Genomic DNA, 25,822 nt, shown 5'->3' with positions numbered 1-25,822 from the left:
CAGAGACCCTCAGAAGGAAAAGGGAGGTGTGACAAGATCGCGAGCCTGTGCTGTGGGCTCGGGGGACCGATCCGAGGAGTGGGTGGGGGGCTCCGCGCTCCGTCGGCAGCAGGACCGGAAACCGCCAGAGGGCGCGCACGACCCGCCGTGTGTCCCAAACCAAAAAACCCCCCTGACTCAGACAGACCGGATAGGACCAAGGTTTCCATCATTGCAATTCTTTACAAGCGTTGAAAGCATCTTTCTGCCGAGCCACAGGCTGGTGGTTTCAAACTGCTGACCTTGCAGTTAGCAGCCCCATGTGGACCACTGCCACTAAGATTCCTAATGTCCCCAAGACAGCAAGTAAAGAGGGAACGAATCCCACTGGGACTGGGAGACTGTGCTACTACTTCCTGTCCCTGCCAGACAAGGGGGGCTCCCACCTGCTGCAGTGACAAGCTTCACCCTAGGGTGTGGGACCTTGGTTGAGGGTCAGGAGGGCACGTTTGTCGACAGGGAGTGGGGGGAAGCGGGACTGAATCCCTTCCAGCAGGCAGGATGGGGCTCGCAGGTCTGCAGCCTGGCTAGCTCCGGGTTGGCCCTCAGCCTCTCAGATGCCTGAGGGCAGTGAATTGGGGCTAGGGTGGGAGAGGGGGTTGTGCTGGCCTCACACCGGCAGGCCTGGAGATGCCCTGCAGGGCTCCCCGCCAGGGTCTTCAGCAATGCCCGGCAGGGGTCACCGCACAGTGCCCACTACATCTCCTGGGCTTCTGTACCCCAATGTCTCCTGCTTTGCCAACATTATGATGAGATTCTCATTGTCCATACACCCCTTGTGGTCAAGGTCTGGTGTGTCCCCATGGGGATGGCCAGCACTGGCTAGCCCTCCCCACTGGCAGGGGCTATGCCACTGCAGAAGAAGTTCCTGGTACCTCTCCCTGCTACCTGATGACAATACAGTCCCACCTGGGACAACTTACCTGGGACCTGGAGCTGGCACAGGAGACAGCATGTCTCAGTGTGGCCTATCCTATACGGTCCCTGAAGCTCTGGACTATATCTGCTGCCCTCTTGTCTCTGGGACCAGCCCTGCTTCAAAGCCTGAGCAGATCTTGTTGACTAAACAAGACTTCTGGGAGTTCCGCTCCTCCTGGGGGGGGGTGTCACATATCCCTACACACACCCAACCTGGGTCCCCAGCCCCACCCACACCCCTGTGAGGGCTTCCCAAGTGACTTAAATTCAGAGAGGCTCCTCTCCCCCTCCCTCTGCTCCCTCTCCTCTTGCTTCCCTCTTCCCTCCTCCCTCCTCCCTCCTCCCTCCTCTCATTCTCTCCCTCCCTCCCCTTCTCCAGAGACAATCCCCCTGAGGGAATCCTGGAGGTGAGGAACTCAAAGCCTGACTTCCACTGCAGAAGGTATGGGTGGGGCCCAGCTGACTCCAACTCTGACCCAGGCATGTGCAGACATACGCACACATGCACACCTTCCCCTCATCTCTGTCCATCTGGAGGGCTGGTCAGCCCTGCCTCTCACCTGGGCACTTGCTGGGCCCCCTCAGTCCCTGACAGACCGAGCCTGGCCTTTCTGGTGGTTTCAGCGCCAAGGAGACACCTCACAAGCCCACCATCCCTGGCAGCACCACCATCCGGGTCCCCTTCAACCCCTGGAATGTGTCTAAGGGAGGTACACGCAGCACCCCAGTCCCCATCTACTTCCTGCTCAATAGGAAGCTCTCTGGAAAGACTGCATCGTGGGCGGTGGGGAGGGGAGGCCTGTGCCCCTTTCCCCAGCCCCAGCACAGCTGTTTAGGGGCCTTGAAGCTCTCCTAGGGAGTGGAGAGGGACCACCGTCTCAGCAGACTGGGGAGTGAGGTCAGGCCCTGGTCACAAGAGCCAGCCAAGGAGGATGGCCTGGTTGGGGTCCCTGGTGGCCTGTCCTGATGGCGCATCCTGTCTGATCAGTGGTCACATGTCCCCACATCTGGAGCAGCTGGGACCACAGCACCCCCACACACACCATCCACAAGCCCCTGGGGTTGCTCTGAGGCCAGGCAGGACTCAGTCCAGCTGGAGGGCAGGGTACCCCTACACTGGCTGAGTCTCAGTGCAGGGAGGAAAGAGGCCCCTACCAGCCAGGTGAGGGGGTGGGGTAGGCGCCACTTCAGCAGGAAATACTTCTGGGAACTGAGGGTGGACGCTTATCTCTGGCCCTTATCTCCGGCTGAACTACAGCACGGCAGCTGTGACCGTGTGTAGGGCCAGGCGGTGGTTTCCGGGACAGCTAGAGCTCGGCTCCTGGGCGTGACCCCTAAACACCGCTTAGGCACACAGGTCAGCCTAGGCTGCCTCTCCTCCCCCAGCCACTGTGTCCAGGCCTTCAGCAGCCCCCCACCATCCCCTCAGCTCCGAACTTGGATCTGTCAGATGTCCCTTCCTAGGTAGGAACCTACACTCAACACCTCCTGGGCCCCCCTCAAGCCTCAGCACCCCTCTCTGCCAGCCCACCCCAATAGGGTAGATTGTGTGTCAGGTGCTTGGCCCAGAGGGTCTGCGGCCTCTGGGAGAACAGGACCAAGGCTAGCTCGGTGGGGCTTGGTGGAGGGGGCAGGTGGGACTCTGAGACCACTGGAGGGAAGGAAGCCAGGACCAGGGTGAGGGGCAGAGCTACAGCATGACCCTACTGGGTGGGAGCTGGGGGGTGGGGGGGGTACTCCCTGACCTCTCCTCAGCCTGCCTTCTCCCTCTGCTGTCCCTGTGCCCAGGAAGCCAGCAGCCCCACCCTTTTGTCCCTGGAGACCCCAGGGGGCCTCTGCAAAGCAGAGACTACCTCAGGTGACCTGAACACCTAGTGGGCAAGGTGGTGCCAGGCAGCAAGGTGAGGAAGGTGGTCAGCCAGGGCACAGCACACAAGGGAGGCCTTGACGGAGCCCTCGTGGGTACTGCCTGGAGTGGGGAGGGCCCCCAAGAGTCCCTCACATCGCTTCAGAATCCCCCGCCCACTCTGTCAGCACGGCCTGGGCCTGCCCGCTGACACGCAGGGGAGGCTGCCCACGAGGAGTTTCCAGGCTGAGTCAGTCAGGTGGCGAAGCGCCCGGCACCTGGGCTCAGGCTCACACGTCACAGACTGGCTTCTTGGGAAGCCAGTGTGTGGGGGCGTCCTGACTCCCGGCCCGCTGTGCGGAGCTGATCTGGCGCCTGGGGAGGGTCCCAGGATAGCCAAGAGCATCGGAGGGGAGGAGGGTCCCGGTGGAGGAGGTCAGAGAGGTGGGTCTTCAACAGGGCCAGGGGCCATTGGCTGGGTCCCTTTCTGGAACCTTCTGCCTCCAGGCTTGGTTGGCATTACTCCCCCTGCTTTTTCAGACCCTAACTGCCACCCAGACCCACTGCCACACACATCGCTGCTATTTTCCTCCCTGCTGCTTCCTACTGCAGGTGGGGTCTGGGACCAGAGCCCAGGACTGCAGTGGGCAGGGGAGGGTGGCTGGTCAGTATTTCTGGTTGCAGTCAAGTCCTGAAGGGCAGCTCACACCCTTGCTTCCAGGGCAGAAGGGGATTGTCCACTGCCTGCCATTTCCAGGTGTCTCCTTACGACCCTGGGATCACAGGCTGTGTTGTCTTGTCCCTTCCGATGGAGGGGACCAGCAATGCCTCCGCCCTCAGTGTCTCTATGGAGCCTGGGTACTGTTCCAATGGGCAGGGTAGGAGTGGAGTGCCCACTAGGTGAGGGGACAGGTGAGTCAGGGGCACCTGGGGCGGTGTAGGGCGAGGGCCAGTGGGGGGGGTGTCCGCTACATGTCTAGAGACCGACACAGATGCATTGGCAGGGCCTGGGTGTGCCAGCACCCCAGGGTGCTCCTGCCGAGGCTGGTCTGTGTTGGTGTACCAGGTGGGACGAGAGCAGCCACACCTGGGACAGCCTGCCAGATGTCACCAGCAGGCAGCCAGTGTGTGTGTGTGGGGGGGGCGGGGATCAGGAGCCCCAGGGGGAGGAGAGGCAACAGGGTCAAGCCAGGCCAGCCAGTGAATACTGGGCAGAGAAAAAGACTTAACTCTGGTTACAGAGCCCCTCTCTGTCCCTGATGGGGGTAGGGGTGGGGATGGGGGTGAGGCTGCCCTGGGACCAGGCAGATACCCAGGCAGATGGTCAAGGAGGATGGTGGCCAGGACAGCCACGAGGCAGGAGCTCAGCCCAGCACCAGCAGGTTTCCGGAGGCCCCTGTCCATACTCTGTGAAAGGAATGTCCCCCGACTGCTCCCACCCCAAGCCCAGTCATCGGCCTCCAGGGGAAGCCAGGTTCTCCCAGTGGACACCGGTGGGGCCCTTACCCTCATCTTCCTGATACCCCACCCCAGAAACACAAGGGCAAGCAGCTCAGTGGATAAATATTCATTGACGACCACCTGGCCAGGCACTGGGCACCACAGCACAGCTCCCAGCCCTGGCCAGCGCTCTGGCCTCCGGAGTCCACCCAGCAAGGCCGGTAAGGGACAAACAAGGCCGGTAAGGGACAAACAAGGCCTCGAGGCCATAGCTGTCTCCAACAGGGCCCGGCCATCTCAGCTGCCTCCGTGATCAGGGGACACGTCACAGTCACCATCCTTTACCCACTTCCACCGCTGAGGGGAGCAGGGCTGGGCCCAGAGCTGGGGTCCAAGCAGGGCTGCCCCCCACCCCCACCCTAGGGAGCATCTGGGAGGGGCTGCTCGGTGCTGCAGGTCCAGGGCTCCTGGCCCTGGGGAGGATGGCCGGGGCCTCACACCCACAGGTCCCTGAAGCAGCTCTTCTCTTCCACCAGCCGCTCCCCCCGCTCCTCCTCAGGAAACTGGCAACTGCGTGTGTCCTCCATCATGGGCACCCCCAGGGGCAGCTTCGTCCCTGCAGGAAGTTGCTGTCAGGTGTGTCCGGGGCGAGGGAGACCCCCCCCCTTCCGACCCCCGACCCCGGTTCCCCACTGACCTTGGTGCCACGTGTGCGTTCGCCTGAGCGCCCACATGTGCAAGCCCAGCAGGGAGGCCACCAGGATGAGAATGCAGGCGGTAATGGCCAGCAGGGCCAGGGTCAGTGGGTGGCACGGCTCAGCAGGAGGCCCCAGGCCACACACGGCGTTGTGGGTCCCGTTCCCAGGAAACACAGTGTGGAACCCGAGCTGGGAGCAGCTGGACCCAGACACAAGAGACCCGGTCAGCATGGCGCCCGAGCAGCCCCACCCCGCTGCTGCCTTCTGGGCTCTTGGGTGGTCACCAGCACACCTCCCAGCCCTGGGGTTACTGAGCTGGGAGGGACTGGAGATGCCATAAGCCATTCACCCCCAGCCTGGTGCCCCCAAAGTAAGCCTGGACTTCCTGGACCCTCCAGGGACCCCTCCCCCCTTTTGCTGAACTCACCCCGCCAGTGGCTTGCAGCGGCCATCACGGCCCGCAGAGAAGGTTCCAGCAGCACACTTAACGCAGTCAAAGCCAAACTTGAATTTCCCTGGGGACCGACAGATAAACAGACAGGCTGCAGCAGGTGCTGGGGCATGAGGCAGAATGATAGCCCAACCACGTCATCCACTCCACAGAGCACTCTGAAGCCGCAGGCAAGCCGGCCGGCCTGTGTCAGACACAATTCCGTGGTACCATGTGGGGCAGTGACAGGGTTTTCCAAGATGAATAAGTGCAGGGGGACGTGGAGGGCGGGGCGACGGAGGAGTTGGCAGGAAGAGCCAACAGGGTGCCAATCTAGTCCAGCTGGCTGCCCTTGGGGTCGGGGGTCCTGAAAGACGGGCTGAGGTGGGCACCCTGCAGACCCCGGACCAAGCAATTCCTCCTCTGGTCCAAGCTAGTCCAACTTCACAGCACCTGCCACCTCCTCACCCACTCAGGCACCCCCAGCTCCTACTCTCAGCAGGCCCTGCCCATCACAATAAGACACACACACACACACACACCCCGAGTGGGCACCACGCTCTTTCTGGAGAAGGGGCCACCTCGGATAGGGCTAGGGGTGGGGCAGTGACTATCCCTTGCTGGGTAAGCAGAGGAGCAGCCTGGAGGGGGCCCTGGCACCCTCACCTGGGTGGAGAGGCTCAGGCTGAGGGGAGACCACCTTTCCAAAGGAGTAGCCCTCCCATGGCTGCCCACCTGCTGGGGTGCCCAGTCCTCTTCACCCTTCACCCGCCCCACCCAGATGCAGTAGGTCTGGGGCCCTACCTTGCGGCCGTGCCTCCTGGCCCGGCGGGCATGGGTGGTGCTTACAGCTGGAGCACTTGGGGTCTCCACAGTGAAACTCGGGCTGGACACAGGTGCAGTCCCACTCGGGGCAGGCCTCCGTGTCTGGTGGGGGACAAGGCAGTTTTTAATGGTTGAGCAAATCCCCCAAAGCCCTCAGGCTGAGGGCGCCTACTGGCCTGAACCCTCTGCCCAGCCCGTCCTCCCCAACCACATGACACCCCACCCCATCACCCTGAAGTAGCTTAGCCTGTATGGCCAGAGGCCACCCTGCTGGACAACCTGGGCCTGGAGACCTCCTCCCCTCCTTGACTCCTGGCACTGCTGCAGGCTCAGGTACCCAGGGCCCCCGCCCCCCACACTGCCACCTGCCCCACACCTGCATGGCTACCTCTCACCCAGGGCCAGCAGGTACCCCTGCTTCTGCAGCCTCTGACTAGCACATCCAGCGCCCAGGCATCCCCAATTGCAGGCCAGAGGCAGGGGTGGGCTAGAAGTGGGATCAGAGAGGTCTGTCTGTTGGGACCCCACGCTGGGCAGGTGGCAATCTGGGTGAATGCTGAGGTTGCTTGGCGGTCCCGGCCAAGCTCCGGGTCCCAGGGACCCTGAAGATGGGGGCTCCTGCATCCCTGCCGCCCTGGGTCTCACCCTTAGGCCAGCACCCAGTCATTTGCTACCTCCCAAGATGACCTGTGGCCACCGCGCCCGGACCCTCTCCCTCCCTCGGAGCTTGGCTTACTTGGGGGGCAGGTGCGGCAGCAGCGCGCGTCGGACTCCACCCCGTGCAGAAAGTGACCCGGGCCGCAGCTTGGCTCCGCGGTGGCAGCGGGGAGCAGGCCCAGGCCGAGCCCGCCGAGCAGCGCGACACCGCCCCACCAGGCCGCCAGCGCACCCATCCCTCCCAAGCCTCGGCCCGCCTGGCCGGGCCGCGCTTTTGATCGCCGGGCCACGCCCCGGCCACGCCCCTCGGACTGCCAGAGCTAGCGCTAACTCCGCCCCCGCCGCCGAGCCTGGGGCTCTCGGAGAAGACCAGGACCCCTGACCTGATGGACGCTCGGGGGGCGGAGCGAGGCGGGACACCTGGCTTCTGAGCTGGACCCGAAGGGTTTCAGAGCGGTCAGGGCTGGAGCGGCGGTGCGGAGAGCCCTGTGTCATCGCTGGCACATAGTGGCCCAGGGGTGGTCCGCGGGCAGGGGGGCGGGGAAGGTAAGGGGGTGTTCCTAAGACCCTTTCGCTCCTCCCTTCACAGAGCCCACCCCTCTGAAGGAGTCACCGTTTCATACACCTCCGCTCACCTCCAACGTCCTCCTAGAGTCCCCCCAGAGGCTGGAATGAAGTCCATCATCTCTCAGAGTGTCTGACCCCAGCCAGCCTTGACCCCACACTTGCCCAGGAAGTGTGGCTTCGGGAAGCCTCCCCAAGTCCCCGGCTGAGGGGTCCTGGGAGACCCTTGACCACGTGGAGGGTGGAACTGGGTGGATTTCACCAGCCCTGCCAACTGGTGCCCATTGTCTCAGGACCCTGGGCTCCCCACTCCCCAGGGCAGCTCCTCAAAACTGGGCTGGGGGAGGGGCGTGAGCTGGTGGAAGGAGGGAGGGAGGGTCCTCAGAGAGAGGATCTCAGACTGGGAAAGGCGTCTAACCATTTCTCGGAAATATCTTCCGCCCCATGCACCCCCACCCACCTGGTCCAAGGCCACAGCGTGCTCAGCCACCAGTCCCCTCCCCCCCACCTCCCTGAGCTGGTTTCCCGTGGTCAAAGCAAGAGTTCTTCGGGAGCACAGATGTGACTGTGACGTCACCTACAGGCTGGACGTTGGGGGCAGGCTGTGACACAGGGTCCCAGGACACTGGCGCGAGGCCCCTTTGAGGCCCACTGCTGTCACTTTCCCCCTCTCTGTGGGGAAACTGGATGGGCAGTTTGGAGCTGAGCTACTGTTCTCTGGTCTAAGTTGTGGGGGGCCACCTCCCACGAGGCAAACCTCATGTTACCATAGGTGGGGTCCCATGGTGCATGGAAGTCTGCCAGGGGAGTCCAGGATGGCTGGACAGGAAGAATGCCCCATAATCTGCCCACACTCTGCGGATGCTCTCCTACCACCCAGACTGGACTTATCAGCTAGGTCAGTGGTTCTCAACCTGTGGATCGCGACCCCTTGGGGGTTGAACAACTCTTTCACAGGGGTCGCCTGATTCATAACAGTAGCAAAAGTACAGTGATGAAGTAGCAATGAAAATAATGCTATGGTAAAAAAAAAAAACAAGAAAAGAATGCTATGGTTGGGGGGGGGGTGACTACACATGAGGAACTGTATTAAAGGGTCAAGGTGTTAGGAAGGGTGAGAACCACTGAGCTAGGTGAAAGTGCTGACACTCAGCTCCTGCTCCTGGGAGAAGCCCTAAGCATGGGGCTAGTTCGGAAAGGCTTACAGCAAAAGCACGGGGCCCAAGATGTGACAAACCCTGCAAGTGATGCTTATCAGACTGTGGGGTATTGTTTGGTCTTCAGGAAGCAGAAACTGAGTTAGAAATACCAGGAGTTTCAGAAGTGACGCAGGTTGGAGTGGGGACAGCCCCAGTTGCCGAGCCAACAAGGCCCTGTGCACGAAGGGCCACACCCCACTCAAGGTGTGGGGACACGGCCGGCTCAGCCCTGCGCCAGGCAAATGGGGAAGCTGTGCGGGAAGTCACTTCTTTTTTGAAGAGGGGAGGTGCCGTGTGACTGTCCATGTGATGTCACTTGTGGACACAGTCAAAGGCCAGAGTCCCATCAGCAAAATGCCAGTGCCCACATCATCAGGAACCCCTCCTGAAGGGCGCTCCCTATATTTCACTCTTTCTTAGACGTGCATGCTGCTGGCCATGTGTGCTTGTGGACTGGTCCCAGTGAGAGTGGACCTGTGGACTGGGGCACTCCCAATCCGTCTGATTTTATCAGGCAGGAGGCTCGTCCTCACAGTATCGTCCGAGGCTGCTCCCTGGGAGGGGAGCTCCAATGCCTCTACCCTCCAGCCTTCTAACCAATTGGGACCCTAGCTACCCCTCCCTACTTCTTGGCTGGGTTTGATCATTGGTTGCTATGGCTACCTTCAGGAGGAAGCTAGTGAGCAAGAACCAACAATGCTGACAAAAGAAGTTCAAGCTGCACTGACAGCATCAGCCAAAAACAAGGCCCCAGGAATTGGCAGGATCTCCACTGAAATGTTTCAACAAGCTGAAGAAGCACTGGAAGCACTCACTCATCTAGGCCAGGAACTTTGGAAGACAGCTACCTGGCCAACTGACTGGAAGAGATCCATATTTGTGCACGTTCCAAAGAGAGGTGACCCCGCAGACAGCTCAAACTACAGAACGGTATCATTTCGCTCACACACAAAGAAAATCTGACTTAAGTTCACCCAACAATGACTGCAGCAGTCCGTTGACAGGGAGCTGCCAGAAGTTCAGGTTGGATTTGGAAGAGGACGTGGAACAAGGGATATCTAATCATTGATGTCAGATGGATCTCGGCTCAAAGCAGAGAGACGGTTCCTGTGTTTCATTGACTATGCGAAGGTATTCATTTGACTGTGCGGCCACAATACACTGGGGATCACCTTGAGAAGAATGGGAATTCCGGAACACTTCATTGTGCTCATGAGGAACTTGTACACCGACCGAGAGGCAGTTGTGCGAACACAACAAGGGACGACTGCATGGTTTAAAATGCAGGGGATCCAAGGCCCATTGGTAGGCCACTGGAGATCCCCTTGCAGAGGGGTCTCGGGGAGGGGATGAGACAGTCAGGGTGCGATGTAGCAATGATGAGAAATACAACTTTCCTCTAGTTCCTAAATGTTTCCTCCCCGCTCCCACTACCATGACTCTACCATGACTCGAATTCTATCTGGCAGGACTGGCTAGACCAGAGGAGGTACACTGGTACAGATAGGAACTGAAAATACAGGGAATCCAGGACGGATGAGCCCTATAGGACCAGTGGTGTGAGTGGCGAAACAGGGAGGGTAAAGGGAGAATGGGTAGGAAAGAGGGAACCGAATACAAGGAACTATATGTGACCTCCTCCCTGGGGGACGGACAACCGAAAAGTGGGTGAAGGGAGACGTCGGACAGGGCAAGATATGACAAAATACCCATTTATAAACTATCAAGGGCTCATGCGGGAGGGGGGAGCGGGGAGGGAGGGGAAAAATGAGGACCTAATGTCGGGGGTTTAAGTGGAGAGAAAATGTTTTGAGAATGATGTGCAAATGCGCTTTACACAATTGATGTGTGTATGGATTGGGATAACAGTTGTATGAGTCCCTAGTAAAATGTTAAAAAGTAAAAAATAAAATAAAACGCAGGAAAGGTGTGTGTCAGGGTTGCATCCTCTCACCGTGCTTGTTCAATCTGTCTGCTGAACAAATCCCCAGAGAAGCTGGATTATACGGAGAAGAGTGCGGCATTAGGATCGGAAGAAGGCTGATTAACAACCTGTGATATGCAGATGGCCCGGCCGTGCTTGCTGAAAGGGAGGAGGAAGTGCAGCCTTCGGTCTGGATTACAACTGGACCCATAGGTCACATCATGATCGATGGAGAAAAGGATGAAGTTGTCGAGGATTTCGTCTCCCTTGGATCCAGTCAATGCTCATGGAAGCAGCAGTCGAGTGATCAAGACATTGTGCAGTAGGCAAACCTGTACAAGACTCCTTTAGAGTATTGAAGAGCAATGATGTTACTTCGAGGACGAAGGTGCACGTGACCCAAGCCATGGTATTCTCCATTGCCTCCTATGCATGTGAAGGTTGGACATTGAATAAGGAGACCGTAGAAGAATCGAGGCATTCGAATTGTAGTGCTGGAGAAGAATACTGAAAGTGTCATGGGCTGCTAAAAGGGCAAACCAATTTGTACTGAAAGGAGTCAGGTCAGCGTGCTCCTTAGAGGCAAGGATGGTGAGACTTGGTCTTCCATACTTGGGACATATTGTCAGGAATGACCAGTCCCTGGAGAAGGACATCATGTTTGGTAAAGTGGAGGGGCAGCGAAGGAGAGGAAGACCCTTGAGGAGATGGATGGACCCCGTGGCTGCAGCCATGAGCTCAGGGGTAGGAACCATTGTGCGGCTGGCGCAGGACCGGGCTCTGTTTTGTTGTGTTGTGCACGGGGGCGTTATGAGTTGTAGCTGACGCCTAACAAGAATAGCAGGTTCCAACTCAAGTGCCACATCAACTTGGAAATGAGAGGGACAACCCTAGCCAACCCACCCACCCACTGCCCTCGTCCATTCTCACGCCTCGCCATCCTACCAAGGGCAGGGTAGAGTCTCTCCTTCAGTTTCCAAGTATTGCGTTCCTAAATACCCTGTACCCGAGTACCCTGTGTATGCAAGCCCTGTAAACTGTGTGCCCTGTGTATCCTAAAGCTCCCAAGCCAAATTCACAGCCATCCGGTTGATGGCAACTCATAGTGACCCTCCCTACATGGGGCTTCTGAGACTATAAATCTTTATGGGAGCAGACAGCCTCATCCCATTCTGTCAAAGCTGCTGGTGGGTGTGAACTGTCTACCTTATGGTTAGCTGTCCAATGCTTATGCCACAGGGCCACCAGCCTCCTTACCTTGTCTGTGTGTGCCCTGAGTAGCCAAGTTCCCTGTGTACCCGAGTGTCCTGTGCGTGCACCTGAGCACCGCGTCCCTGAATGTCCTGTGCACATTGCACCTGAATAACCTGTGTCTCCGAGCGTCCTGTGTGCCTGGGTGCTTTCTGTACCTGTGTACCCCGAGTCCCTGAGTGTCCTGTGTCTGTGTGCTGTGGGTAGGTAGGTGCCCAGTGTCTCTGGGTGCTCTGTCCCTGGGTGCCTGCTTAGCATGTGGCATCTGAGTGACTAGAAGGGGCGGGTGGGGGAGTGGTTTGGATGGGAGGGGTGGGATTGAGGAGGACCTGTACACCAGGGTGGCATGTGTTGGGGCCGTGCCAGCCTCAGGAGCCCCTGACCATGGGGAAAGGAAGCGCCTCCTCTAAGACCCAGAGGCACGCACAGTGCTGTCTGCTGGCTCTGGGGCAGCTGCAGTGGCGCTAAAGCTTCTCTTCTCCCACAGTGAACACACACTCCGAGTTTCTCCAGAGCCAGGCCGATCAACCGGCACGCCACAAAGGAACCGACCATGATGGCTCATGTCCACTCACGGCACCTGCCAGGGACACCCAGGGGCCAAGGCTCTCTCGTAGCATGGACAGGGCCCTGACTGCAGGCACTGGGTTCTTCCTGGGGAGCTGCTGCATTTGATGAACATGTTGCCACCAAGTGACGTCTGGGCCCAGCCTGGGATGCCTGGGAACACAGTTGCTAGCATGTTCTGATCACTCGTGCTCCTCGGCACACAGCCAAGGGCAGTGGACACCCGGGGCAGATGATGATGGCCTCGTCAGGGGCCACCAGCTCTCCTAGTGCCTGTCCCATCACCACTCCTACCTTCTGGAGCACCAGGCCAGCGATGGGTGGGAGAGGGCCTGGGAGGGGGTACACCCCTCCTTCACCTATTCATCCCAAACTGAGGGTTGGGCCCTGACTTTGCCAGCTACACGGGGTCTGCATGAGGGGGCCAATTTGCACGTTCTCCTTGAGCAGGGAACTGACGGAGCTGGTGGTCTAACATCCTTTGGGGGACAGCCCCTGCTCCCCGGTCCAGGGCATTGGGGATGGGGGTGTCTCTTGGTAGGACTCGGTCCAGGTTTCCCTAGCTCCCTGGGGGAGCAGCTTTGGGCTGTTTTTCCCAAAGACACTTACTTTGGCTTTTTTATCACACACAGCCCTGCCCCCCAAGAACCCCAGGACATCCCACTCCTGGAGAATGAGGACAGGGTCCTGTGTGTGGTTGAGGGTCTCCACTGCTCACAGTGCCCTGGCCTAGACCCCTCCCCAGTCAGAAATGGACACCACCCCATCTTCCCCCCTGAATGGGTATCCCACCCCCTAGCTTCCGACAGGTGTGTCCCCAAGCCCATCCCTCTTCAAATGTGTGCACCCCTGTCCTTCAGTGGGTACATGTCCCCCCACCCTTTTCTCCCAAAGGGTCAGCGCCCTGCTCCTCAGGGGATCTGCACCGCCCTCCCTAGCCCCCACATCAAGACACACTGCATAAGGTCGACTTGCTGCACAAGAGCTCTTTGGAGCATCAAAAAGCAAGGATGCGGGGTTGAGGGCTAAGGTGGTCCTCACCCCAGCCGTGGTCTTCTCGGCTGCCTCGTGTGCATGTGGGAGTTGGGCACTGAAGCAGCAGCGATGTATTTGAATGGGGGCTGGAGAAGAGCACTGGACACTGGACAAGCCGTCAGGCCAGAGTGCTCCCTAGAGGCCAGGATGAGGAGGTGTCATCTTACACACTCTGGACATGCTGTCAGGAGAGACCAGTCCCTGGAGAAGGACATCGAGTTTGGAAAAGCGGCCGGGCAGCAAGAAAGAGGAAGGTGCTCAATGAGATGGACAGACCCAGGGGTGGCAGCCATGGGCTCAGGCAGAGGAACCACTGTGAGGACGGTGCAGGACCGGCCCTTGCTGGTTCTCTGGGGCACAGGGTCGCTATGGGCGGGAGCCGACGGACTCCACGCCACCTAACAAGCCCTCCGAGCCCCTCCGAGCCCTTCCCCGGGCATCCATCTGCCCGAGGCGGACACTCTCAGCCCTCAGTGGCCACAGGAGGCCCTGTGTGTGACAGTCTTTATTGGGGGTGGCTCTGGGCAGGAGTATGCACGACATACGTACTGGAGCCCGGGGCCAGCCCAGAAGCACCTAAAACGGCGCACGGGGCTCAGGGGCTCAGGAGCAGGGGCTCAGTCTGCCGGGGACGCTGGCTCCATTCAGACCTTGGCCAGGACGGAGTGCTCGTCAGCATGCTCCTCTTGGATGGGGGTCCTGAAGCTGTTGCCCCCTGAGGAAGAGGGCATGGTAAGTGGGGCGTGGTGGGGTCCCCTCCTGTGGGAGATCGGAGCTGGACAGCGCAGGCACTCACCTGGGGGTTTGGGGGTGGCCAGCTGGGGCCTCCAAGCCTGGCGGTTCAGGGCCAAGGCGAGTGCGGCAGCTGTGACACCCAGCAGGCCCACGCCGACGCCCAGGATGACAGACAGCACAGGGCCTGTGGGGACAGGGCCAGCTGGGGTGGGGTCTGCAGGGAAAGGGAGACCCTATCCCTACCATCCTACCTCCTTGGAGTAAAGCCAACTCCTTACCCCCAGGGAGGCCCATGGGGGCCTTAGGGGGCCTCTGTGAAGCCCCGGTGTGGGCAGTGGTAGGCTGGGCAGTGGTGAGCAGGGCTGACGAGTGCTGGGTGCTCCTGGGTAGCATGGTAGCTGGAGGGTTCCTGTCCTCACAGATGGCATCCGAGCTGTTAGTGGCCGGTTTCAGGGTGCGCCTCCCCGTGGAGGAGCAGCTGTGGGGGCAGGGGGTGAGCTGGTCAGAGGAGATCTGATCCCCACCTGGGTGGGCCTAGAATAAGGACTCCAATAGGAGGTCCCACCCGGAGTGCACTGTGGTGGGAGGCCTGCACTAGGTCAGGCTGTAACAGGGGTCCACTCTGGGTCAGCCCTTGGGCAACATTCTCACCCATCTCAGACCCCGGACCAAAGGCACCTGCTGCCTCCGACCCTTGGAACCTCCGCCGGGGCCTCCCTGAGCCCTTTGTTCCTGCAGGAGCCTCCCCCATGCCCTCAGCCCCCCTCACTCTGTGCCTTACACTGGCCTGGCCTGCCCACACCCACACAGAATCTGTGCACTCTCAAACCCTCTCTCCTACTTGCCTCCTTCTGGAATGTCAGCTCCAGCTGGGGGCTATCACACACACACTCACACACACACACAAACACACACTCCTCCATCCCATGCCAATGCCCCACGATGCTTCAGTACAGGGTAGAACTGCCCCTGTGGGTTCCTGAGGCTGTAACTCTCCAGGGGAGTAGAAAGCCCCGCCTTTCCCCTAAGGAGCAGATGGGGGTTTCAAACTGCTGAGCTTGCAGATCGCAGCCCAACGTGTAAGCACTACACCACCAGGCTCCTGAGGACTGGCTTGTGCACACACCCAAACACACCGACACAGACACGCGCTCACACACTTGCTCACGCACACCTTCACATTCATATTCACATATCAGAGAGCGTCTCTCCTGGGACCTGGGCCTGGTCACACACCGTACTCTGGCTCATAGGGTGGGCCCACCACCACCCAGGCCCACAATACCCGGATCCCCTCCCCAGCACCCTTACTAAGATCCCATGCCTGCCACTTACTCTGTCCAGGGCTTACATGCCTGGTTTTGGCCTGGGGAAAATTGTCCTGGCGGGCAGGGGGCACAGTCTGCAGGGGGAGACAGGACAGGCTGGGCCCCAGGCTGCACCAGAGCCTAGCCCCAGCCCTCAAGGGGTCCCCGCGTGGTGTGCGTCCCGGGCTGCGGGCTCGACTCACCAACTCCCAGCTTATAGCCGCCCTGAGGCTGGGTGCCGGGCCTGCAGTGGCAGATGGTGTCCCTTGTGGAAGTGCAGCTCTGTGCAGGCTCACTCCCGCTTCCTGGGCATAGGTGATGGGTGGAGGGTGATGTTAGGGCCAAGGCAAGGGTCACGGTGGGTCCAAACCAAAACTTGCCTTTCCCGGGGTCTGTGCAAACTTCAAGGGCCAGGAGTTTAGCCCTGTCTCCCCAAGTTCCAGAACCGGGCAGCCGTCAGGTGTTTAGCAGCTCCTGGGGCCTCCCCTTCCTCCAGAGCCCGTCCCAGACAGACAGGCCAGCTCAGACTTAGGGGAGGCCCATGTGGCTGGAATAGGCCTCACCCCACTGTGACTTCCTCTCCCGGTGGGACCCCCAGGAGCAGCCCACAGAGTTGGGGTTTGTTTCCGGGCTGTGTGGGGACTCCATGCAGCCACATGTGACAGTTGGGGGTGGTTGTGGTCTCCCAGGGCCAGGCCAGTGGGTGAGGTAGGTGTGTGTGTGTGTGAGTGCGTGTGCGTGCGCGCACGCGTGGTGGGGCTACTTACTCTCATTGCACTGGGTACACGGCCTGCAGTCCTCGTAGTTGAAAGCGTCATTATAGTAGCCTTCCTGGCACGGCTGGCACTCAGTGTCCAGAGACTGGTCGTCACAGCGACGCTTCATCCCATAACCTGTGCGTGGAGGCGGGGGCGGGACCCAGCGCTGAGTCCCTTCACCTGGAGACCAGGCACCTGGCTGGACCCTGGATCTTCCACCCCCTAGTGCCAGGCTCTAACAAGAGACCCAGACTCTGCCTTCACTGCCAGCCCCCTCTGGGCTGCCCCTCGCCTCCTCCCCCACTTGCCCTTTGCAGGCCAGCAGGCCAGGCCCTCACCAGGCTGGCACTCATGACAGCACCTGCTGCCACTGGGGTAGGTGGCCCCATTGCAGGTGAGCTCGGCCGAAGGATGGAAGGCCGATGCCAGGAGCAGCAGCACCAGCTGTACCCCCGCACACATCCTTGTCTCTGCAGAGTCAGGGCCCTCTTGCAGGATGTGCCTATAAAGGGCTGAGGGGGAGGGGCCAGCTGGAGGGGGAGGAGCAGGAGGAAATGGAGGCCTCAGGGACCCTCCCCCCCACCCAGTCTGGGCCTTCTCTCCTGCCTGCGCCCCAGCCTTAGCTACCACACTAACCTCAGGGCCTGGTCCTGCCTGCCCCCTCACCTTGTATAGCTAGGCCATCCACAGAGGTCAGAGCCCCCTGCCCAGCACTCTCCTCAGGGATCCCCCCTTGCTGGCACTAACTCCCTGCCTGGAGTGGGGACTCTCTGGAGGCTGCTCCTGCCTCAGCCTCTCCACAAAAGGCCTGCCCGTGGGTAGAGCTCCTGCTGTCTGGTCAACCCAGTGCATCAGAGAGGGGCAGGCACCGTACGGCTGGCAGCCATGGGTGCAGGGCAGAAGCTGGGGTGGGGCTAGACTGACCAGGGATAATCCAGCGACTGGCAGTGACCGCACAGCAGGTGCAGCTAGGTGTGTGCACGTGTGTCCTCGGGACTGCACTCCACGTGTGAGGATGGGTGTCCACTTGTGGCTGCTCCCGAGGGTGGACTCAGGCCCAGGCACCTCGGCGGTCGATCCAAACTCTGACTCCGGCACAGGTCATAGAGCGGGACTTCGGGACCCCACCCTAACACTAAGTTTAGCCTCCTAGCCTGGGCTTCAGGCTGCATGATGACCGGAGCACCCCACACTGGAAGGGTTCTCGGCCTCACGCGGCTGCGGGAACACTGTGCACGTCATCACGGTGATGTGAGCAGGGAAAGAGCGTGAGCACGCAGACACCCCACACACACACACAGATCCACACATGCACACACTTGCCACACACCCCATTTGCACTCATCCATACATACCTATGCACATGGCATGCATACATGGAGACACACAAAAAAACCATACATCCCTGTGTACACATGCACAGACACATTTACAGATGTCAGGCCTATAGCCACACCTGTGTATACGCACACTTGCACACACACAGGAGACGTGCGCACACTCACCCAGCTGTTCTACATATTGGTTTCAGGGGGACGGGGACAGCATAGATGTCAGGGGGCCCTTTGATGTGTTTTAACTTGTGACGCTGTGATTATCTACTCCCAAAACTGAGCTTGCCAGGGGTCTCCCAGTTCTTTCCTGCGCTGTGTGGAGAAGCGCACCTGGCAGGGCAGAGCCCAAACGCAGGGCCCTGGAGTGGACCCCGGCGGCCCTCGGAGATAGAACAGGGCTGCCAGCAAACTGCCCCACAGTCTGTTTCTGAGGCTGTTGATCGTAACGGAAGCGGAGTGAGGATGCCACCGAGACGTGGAAATTCCCCTCACCTGGAAGCATTCTGCCGGGAAACTCCACAGCTCCCTCCACCGCTGCCGTGTGGGAGGGGGCGGGGGTCAGGCTCTCCTCCCCAAGCCTCAGCGTGCGTTTGTGCGTGCGTGATGTGGGCCCGTGCACGCGGCAGCTACACTCCTCACCACACAACTTCCTGCCGTTGCTGCCAGTCCCGTCTTTCTTTCTAGCCCCTCTCCTCCCGACAGCGCAAGCCTGGCATTTGCCGTGAAAAGCAGACTGGTTTCCTGAGGGGCCTCAGGCTCCTGCGGCAGCCGTGTTCTCCCCCTGGGGTGCCCCAGTTGTCTACCATGGGCCCAGCCGCCTGACCTGGTCCCTCTGAGCTCCAACGTCAGGGGCAGGGGGCCCCACCGCCAGCAACTCAGGTGGGAAAAGCTGGAGCGGCTCGGCGGGGTGGGGGTGAGGGAATGCGAAGCCCCCACTCGGCAGGCGTGATCAAAGGATGCCCAGCCGCCTGGGCCTGCTGAGGCAGGATGGCATGTGACCCGCTCCCTGGGGGCTTCGTGTGGACCTGAGAGGGTCAGGTGGGGAACCAACTTGGGCAGGCACCCAGGAGCAGATGGAGAGAGCACCCAGGCAGGCAGGGCGGGCCGACCCTGAAGCCAGGTCACACTCACAGGGCAGAGGTCACTTGTTCCAGGCACAGCACAGTCACCTGTATACCTGACTGCTACCCACACCAACCTGCATGGCTAGCCCCCCTGTGGGCGGGCCAGGATTCTCATTGACCTGGCCATCCCTCACGGTGGGATCTGATGTGATCACCTCCTGGCTAACTTGCTCCTCGCCGGCTCATCACCTGATGTTTACTTCCGCCAATCTTGGGGTCATCAGACCCTACAGTTATGTGTGTCAGGAGGGCCTCCGGCGTCACATCTGACCCACAGACTTGGAACTTGCCCGCCTCCACAACAGTGTGCGCCACTTCCTAAAGATGAACCTCTATCCGTGTGCACATGCGTGCATATCTTACTTCTCTAGAGAACCAGTCTAAGTCCCTCCCGAAACCTCCTGCTGGCCCATAAGAAAGAGCACCCAGTGTCCCCAGCTGGGTGACAACTTAGGGGGCTGGCCCTCCGGTGTGTCGAGGCTTGTGGCAGCCTGCATTCCTATCAGAAGACAGTGGCTGCCCCTGTCTATTGGCAGCCTCCCAACACTGCCCATCAGATTCCCTACCAACTAACATCGGGCTCGGAGCTGAGGGGCCTGGGCAGCACCTTGGGGCTCCTTGCTCCCCGGGAGCCGCCAGCCACAAGGTCAAACCCACCACTGTTATAATGAAAGAAGAAAGCTGGGAGGAAACAGACAGCTCTATGTTAAAAGCGATGAATGACTCCCATCAACAGTGAACGTTGGCATGGCCACATCGCCCAGTGTGGGCGGTACCCACAGGTCTGATATGTGCTATGCCCAGGCTGGACAGCTGCCTGCTGCCCCACGGCACCTCCCAGTCGCACAGAGGCTCAGGGCACAGCACGCCCTCTCCTCTCAATCTGCTTCTAAAGAGACGCAGGTGCCGTGCAGGCTCCCAGTGCCTCACAGATGCCCCAGGTGGGTCTCAGTGCGAGGAGAGCGCTGTGTGTGGCCAGGGAGACTGGTAACGGTTCAGTCTGGTGGGAAGGGGAGAAGGGTCCAAAAGGTGCCACCTGCAGCCACGGCCACGAGGCTGGGGCGGGCGGGGCGGGTCAGAACTCCTCGTGCACGCTGCGTGCGTAGTCCACCAGCTTGCTGCCCGTGAAGAACTCGCTGTACTTGAGGACCTCCTCGGGCTCCAGGTGGTGGTTCTGGTTCTCGTCGGCGACGGCGATCATCTGCTTGGCCTCGTTGAGGGCGTTGTACTCGTTCATGGGGTCCATGTACTCCTGCCACAGAGGCCGCCAGGCCGTCAGTGGAGGCTGGGCCAGAGCTCGCCCACCCACTGCCGCCATCAGAGGAATGGAGGCCCCCTCACCCCCCCCACCCCCGCCACCCTCCAGGGCCTGGCTTCCTGTTCATGATGGATGGCGACCCCCTGGGAGAGCCAGGGGCTGTCTGAGCACCCAGCCCCCCCACAGGGCCGCTTGGAGGCCGAGTCACTAGGCAGGGCAGCAGTGAGTTCTGGCCCAACTCAATCCACCAGGGACACCTATCCCTGCCCCCACCCCACAGAGGCCCACCCCAGCATGGTCCTGTGGCCCCCCACCCCCCACTTGATCTCCTGCCCCCAGCAGTGGCCCCCCCACACCTCCAGCTCCTCTGGGGTCACAATGCCATCATGGTTAGCATCGATCAGCTCCTCAAACTCCCTCTTCCTGTCTTTGACCCAGTTGTCATCGATGTCCTGGGCCTGCTGGTTCTCCACGGTGCCCACGGGCAGGGATATGAACTCGGGTAGAGAGAGCCGCTTGTCACCATCCTGGTCTGCAGGGCAAAGGCACGTAAGCTACTGGGCCCATTGGGCATCAGGGACATCAAGGCAGGCTGTGCCCCCCTGGGTCTCAGTGATGTGAAGGTGCCGGGCCCCTGCCTCACCCAGGTCGCGCACGACTTCCTTGACCATGAACTGCAGCATGCCGCGGCTGTGCTCCGGGTGCTGGAAGGACAGGAACTCCTCCTCGGTCAGCAGCAGGTCTGAAGGGGGGTTGTCCGCCTGGTACCAGCGGTCCTTGAGGTTCTCCAGGACTTCCTGTGCTGAGAGGCGCCGGCTGTGAGGACCTCAGCCCACTGTGGGCCAGGCGCTGAGGCGGCCAGACACGGGGCACTCGAGGGCTTCAGAGTCAATCAAGAATTTCCTCTGAGTCCTTTGTCCGCCCCCCACCCCGGGAGGGGGAGATTTCTAGAGTCTGCTAGAAAAACTCTACCAGACCCCAGTGGGAAGAACTGTGAGAACCAAGACCCTCCCGTACCTCCTGACGACAGACCCGCGGGGAGATCACAAGCAGGGGGACAGATGACAGCACGACCTCTCCCTATGTGCCCGCAACAGGGCCTGCTGTTCATCCCTCCTCTTACTTTCCATGAGGGCATTGCTAGTCTTGTAGTTCCCACTGTGAAGCCACCGAAAAGTGCCCTCATTCAAGCCGGCCCGACAGAGCCAGCCGAGGCCCCTCACCTGAACCTGTCTCTCACCGCACCTCGTGGGGAGGGGGGTTCCCAACCACCCCCCACCTACTTCTCCTTGGGGTGCTCAGGCCCAATGGAGTGACTCCCTGCGCCGGTGGCCAGGAGAGTCCCCCTAGTGTCGGAGCTGTTCTACCCACTCCACCCTCTGCCCTGAACCCTCCCCAGCCCCACCTCAGGGTCTGCCTGCCAGCCAGAGGCCCTGGCCACTGTCCCCTTGTCTCTGCCCAGCCCTCTACCACAGAAGGTCCACACAGTGCAGACGGCTGTCACCAGGCCTGAGAGGCAGAAGCCGGGAAGATGGTGGAGAGGTCTCAGGGGTGCGGGGTCCCAGGACTGCACCCGTGTTCCCTGTCCCCGAGCAGTGGCAGTGAGCGTGGAGGCGCCCAGGACTGTTTACAGGAGGAGGGAAGGGGATGCCCGCTTTGGACGGTTTGAAGGAAACCCCAGTTTCTAGATCTGACTGGAGGCACAGCCAAGCGAACTTTCCACAGGCTCCTTCTGCACAAGGCCAAGGCGGCTCTGAGGACGGCACCCACCCCCACCTCGGGGAAGTGCAGTGCCCACGCTGGGTGTGGCTACCCAGACCACGGCTTGCTAAAGCCAGGGCCTGGGCCCACAGAGCCTCTGCGGCTGGACAAACACCTAGTGGGTGGGGCTGGCACCCTTAGGCAGCCCTTGGGCAGCAAGTGTCACCGGCAGCGAGATGGGGTGTGGTGGTGGGGGTGTCTTTCCAGGTCCCCGCTACCAATACCTGTCTGCCATTTAGTCAGCACTTCACACAGCTTCTGGCACTTTCTGCCTCCTCTTCTCTAGAAGCTGAAGTCCCTCCTCCCCACCCCTCACCCCTGAGCACTCTTCCTAGCACTCCGAGCACCCCAGTGCTATGTCAGCCCCGCTGGACCTCTATACTCCAAGTGCAGCCCAGCTGGGTCAGGGCACAGGTCCAGCTGGCATGCCCATGGCAGACGTCTGTCCCTGCCATTCCAACACCAGACATGAGGTCACTCGAGCTGTACCCACACACATGTGGGGACTTGTATACGCACACACACGAGGGAAGAACCCCGGAGAGGCCTGGGACCCGAAGGTGGGGAGTGGCGGGCTGAGTGGACCGCGCTCAGACTCACTCTCCTCGTCCACCTTCAAGTCCTCGTTGTTCTTGATCCTCTCGGCAACCTCTCGCGCATCGTGGCCCTTGCTGGCCAGGAACTTCACCCGGTACTCGTCCCACGACACTCGGCCTGCAGAGGGGCCATAGGCCACAGGCTTCAGGAAGCCAGGGGGCTGCTTCTGAAGAAAGACCCCAAGTTTCCTACAGCCTGTTAAACTCCTGGAGCTGCAGGTGGCTGGGCGACCAGGCATCAGCTGCCCAGCTCCACGTTCCCCCTCAGATTGTAGGGGCCACCTGGAAGACGGCCTGTGGCTAGGCCTCCCCCCTCACTACCCCCCCCTCGTCTGGGTCCAGGGGCAACTGAGAGTGGTCCTGCTCCATGCCAGCTGGGTGTCCTGCCCTCGCTGACACGACCTCAGAGCCCCAACAGGGAGCCAGGGCGCTCCCGGGGGGCCCACAGGGAACAGGCCCTAGAGGCAGCAGCATGAACTCGGATGTGGCAACTGATGGGCACGCAGCCCTCCCACCCGAGATCCCCACCGCCACCCAGACCCAGTACCGTCGCCGTCAGGGTCCACGGCTCGGAAGTGTAGCTTGTTTTCGCGGACGGCCTCCTGGAAGTGCTCGGCCGTCTTCTCCATGATCCAGCGCTGCATCTCCTTGGCGCTGATCCGGCGGTCGGCGTTCACATCCACCCTGCAGGGATGGGTGGGCCTGTCAGCCTGGCCACCAGCTGCTCACCCCACGGGTGCAAAGTGTGGGCAACGGCAGCTACAAGGGGTGTGGGCCTTCTCCATCTCCAGGAGGCTGGCCGGCAGACAAGTGGGCCCTCCCTAAGAGCCACCGGGCCGCAGGCTGGCTGTCATCCCAACCACAGCGTCACCCAGCTGCTCCTGTCCTGTCCCAGTGCCCCCTTCCTCTGGGGTCACACGAAGCCCCTCCAGCACCCGTGAGCTCACAGGGTTGGGAGAGTGACTTGAAGACCAAAGTCATGTTCTGGGGCCACTTTGGCCACTTCAGGGCTCGCTCCTCAGGGGATGGGGGTGGTGGGAGGGGGGGCAGCCACACCCTCTATGTCCCTAAATGCCACACATCACCATGGGCCACCTCAAATACCTCCAGCTCCACAGGGCACTGGGCCCAGGCGAGGTCCCTGCAACAGCACGGTCCCTGTCCCCCCAAGGGCAGGGCAGGAGGGGCAACAGGCTGGCAGCCACCTCAGCCACACACAGCAGGCACAGCAGATGGTCTCCCCACAGCCCCGCCTAAACACGGGACGCTGGGCTCGGGTGGGAGTCAGAGCACCACAAGCGCAAACCCGCGTGCACAGGAAGCAGGCTTGTCCAAGGGGTGCAGTGGCTGGAAAGAACCAGAGCCCCGCCCCCAGACCTGGCTCTCCGCAGCTTCTCAGAGGGCACTCTCCGACCGGAAGGGCAGCGTGCACCGGGCCGTCTCCCACAACAAGGTCCGGGAGTGTCCGGGAGAAGAGGAGGGCTGCCACAGGTCACCACTGGGCAGTGTGGCCCATGTGCACGGTGACCTACGGGAGCATGGCTACGCCAGCGAGAAAGGGCCTCCTGACAGAGGAAGTGCAGAAGCCACGGATGATGCCCAAAGAGTCTGGTGGCCCAGCAGGCGTCATACTGGTGTGCTAACCACAAAGTCAGCAGTTCAAGACCACTGGCCGCTCCATGGGAGAAAGTTGAGACTTTCTATTCCGGTAAGGATTTAGTCTTGGAAATCCACAGAGGCAATTCTACCTTATTGTGGAGGGTCACTGTGAGTCAGAGTCACTGGGGCTCACCTCCCACATGGCAAGGCTGGGTAGGGGTCAACAACCGCTCCCAAAGCCAGGGAAAAGGGGAGGGGATTTTCAAACGGAGACCATGCCAGACATGACCATAACCAAGTACTGATCACATGAGGGCACCCTGCACCCCAGTGTCAGACGATGAGGAGCCCCCTCACCTCCTCACCCCCTGGCCTTTCTCCCATAAGCCTCAGCTCTAGCCTCATCCGGAGCAAACAACTCCAAGCCCGGGCTAGCACCCTGAAGGGAGTCTGAGAAGCTTCAGGCAGGAGAAGCCTCTGGGGACCCAAGACTGAATGTATGGGGTGCCTAATGGGGTCCCTGCTGGAGCAGGAATTGATCTTAGTGGAGCAGCCTGCATCTGGGCGGGTCTGGATGGAGACAGCTAGGATGTTCTCCCTGGGCACCCAGCCTGCACTGAGCCAGAAGGTCCCCACAGAGCAAAGCTTCCACCACTACCTTGCCCTGCCCTCTGCCCCAGACTTACTGCACTAGCCCCTGCTCTGGGCTACCACGCCTGGCCGTGCGGGCCCTGGGGCTCCAGATTCGGACACATGGCAGCGGGAGGCCAGCACAGGGTCAGTGTGGCCGGATCTCACCTCCAGCCCCATCCAAAGCCCACACTGCTCCCCAGGTACAGGGAAGGTCTGTACGCCTGGGCATCTTGAGGCACTGGCCAGGTGGGGAGCGCTAGGGTACCCTCCCTATGTACACCAGGATCCCCAAACTCTCGAAACAAGGCTCCTTTCTCCCAGTTTCCTCCTCCCCCTGGCCCCCAGGAAGCCGTGGAGCCCAGCAGGTGGGTGCTGAGTGCCCACAGGCAGAGGCAGCTCCTAGAGAAGCAGTGCGCTCGTCGCGAAGGCCTAGGAAAGGCAGCACTGCCCCCTGCTGGCCGTCTGAGACGTGTGGCAGCAAACCCCCCTGGGGGAAGCTCCAGCCACAGGCGGCCCGCCTGGGCCGGGAACCCAAGGCACTTCCTGTGAAAACTGCAGGACTCTTCCTGTTATGACTGAACTATTGAATTATGTGATGTGTGGATTAAATGCCAATACAACTGTTTAAATAACAAAACTGCAGGATGTCTCTGGGAAGGGCACCATGGGCACAGCGCACCCCCTCCTCTGGTCCTCCACCCCTTCTCAACAGGTCCCCCTGGCTCTTCCCATCCTGTCCTCCCGGGTTCCCTGATACCCACACCTCTGGGACCCCTTTCTCCTGTGCCCCACAGTCCCAAGGCTCCTACTCTCAGGACCTCTTCTCCCTGATGCGCTTGGTGTTCCGTCCACACACGATCCATCCGACCTAGACCCCTCTGCAGATGTCCACACCCACAGCCTCCAGCCTGCAGGCCCTGCCACTCTCAGCGGCTACCCACCAGAGGCCCAGGCAGCTCGGGTCAAATCTGGGCATTCACTTACAATCCCCCAACCCATCAGCCAAGTCAGCTGTTCCATTTCAGAACATGCCTGGGGGACCCCGACTTTGCCAAAGCTGCCCTGTGGCCCGAGTCCCTGCCACAGCCAGCCTGACTCCATTCTTCACCCGCTCCACCAGACGCACCCAAGTCAGACAGGGATGCACACCCAGACGGGGGCACTGAGGTGAACAGTGTAGGGCAGGGACGAGGCTGGAAGTTGGGTTCTCACAGCTTTTCCAGGTAGGCAGCCCCCTACCAACCCCACCCCACCTAGCTGCCCTTGTCCCTGTGCAATGGCAACCACCCCAGGTTCCCAACAGCACTCCCATCCCCCTTGGCCT

The 25,822-nt window shown here is 60.6% G+C and overlaps 3 protein-coding genes across 3 annotated transcripts in view; all 3 read right to left on the bottom strand.

The window, feature by feature from the left end:
* Positions 1 to 4,737: 4,737 nt before the first annotated feature.
* On the bottom strand, positions 4,738 to 7,089 carry TNFRSF18 (TNF receptor superfamily member 18). The gene is made up of 5 exons (XM_030888040.1): positions 6,933 to 7,089; positions 6,176 to 6,298; positions 5,369 to 5,456; positions 4,941 to 5,140; positions 4,738 to 4,859 (listed from the first exon to the last, which is right to left on the bottom strand). The coding sequence occupies exons 1-5, from the start codon at positions 7,087 to 7,089 to the stop codon at positions 4,738 to 4,740; spliced, it is 690 nt and encodes a 229-aa protein (XP_030743900.1).
* A 6,806-nt stretch (positions 7,090 to 13,895) lies between these two features.
* Positions 13,896 to 19,254, bottom strand: TNFRSF4 (TNF receptor superfamily member 4). The gene is made up of 7 exons (XM_030888058.2): positions 16,532 to 19,254; positions 16,203 to 16,328; positions 15,639 to 15,740; positions 15,464 to 15,530; positions 14,407 to 14,606; positions 14,190 to 14,312; positions 13,896 to 14,108 (listed from the first exon to the last, which is right to left on the bottom strand). The coding sequence occupies exons 1-7, from the start codon at positions 16,653 to 16,655 to the stop codon at positions 14,038 to 14,040; spliced, it is 813 nt and encodes a 270-aa protein (XP_030743918.1). The 5' UTR covers positions 16,656 to 19,254; the 3' UTR covers positions 13,896 to 14,037.
* Positions 19,255 to 19,333: 79 nt separating this feature from the next.
* SDF4 (stromal cell derived factor 4) overlaps positions 19,334 to 25,822 on the bottom strand; it is an 8,971-nt gene continuing 2,482 nt past the window's right edge. Inside the window, exons 2-6 of the mRNA XM_004705500.2 lie at positions 22,814 to 22,950; positions 22,271 to 22,384; positions 20,553 to 20,711; positions 20,266 to 20,441; positions 19,334 to 19,903 (exon numbers count right to left, since the gene is read on the bottom strand). Coding sequence (XP_004705557.2) covers positions 19,727 to 19,903; positions 20,266 to 20,441; positions 20,553 to 20,711; positions 22,271 to 22,384; positions 22,814 to 22,950 — 763 coding nt within the window. The 3' untranslated portion in view covers positions 19,334 to 19,726. The remainder of the gene's footprint in view (positions 19,904 to 20,265; positions 20,442 to 20,552; positions 20,712 to 22,270; positions 22,385 to 22,813; positions 22,951 to 25,822) is intronic.

The sequence above is a fragment of the Echinops telfairi genome, unplaced genomic scaffold (assembly GCF_000313985.2).
Source record: "Echinops telfairi isolate 266 unplaced genomic scaffold, ASM31398v2 ScPeMD7_7457;HRSCAF=8495, whole genome shotgun sequence".
Lineage (NCBI taxonomy): Eukaryota > Metazoa > Chordata > Mammalia > Afrosoricida > Tenrecidae > Echinops > Echinops telfairi.
The sequence above is the reverse complement of the archived record's forward strand: the minus strand, read 5'-3'. Positions and strand labels throughout refer to the sequence as shown.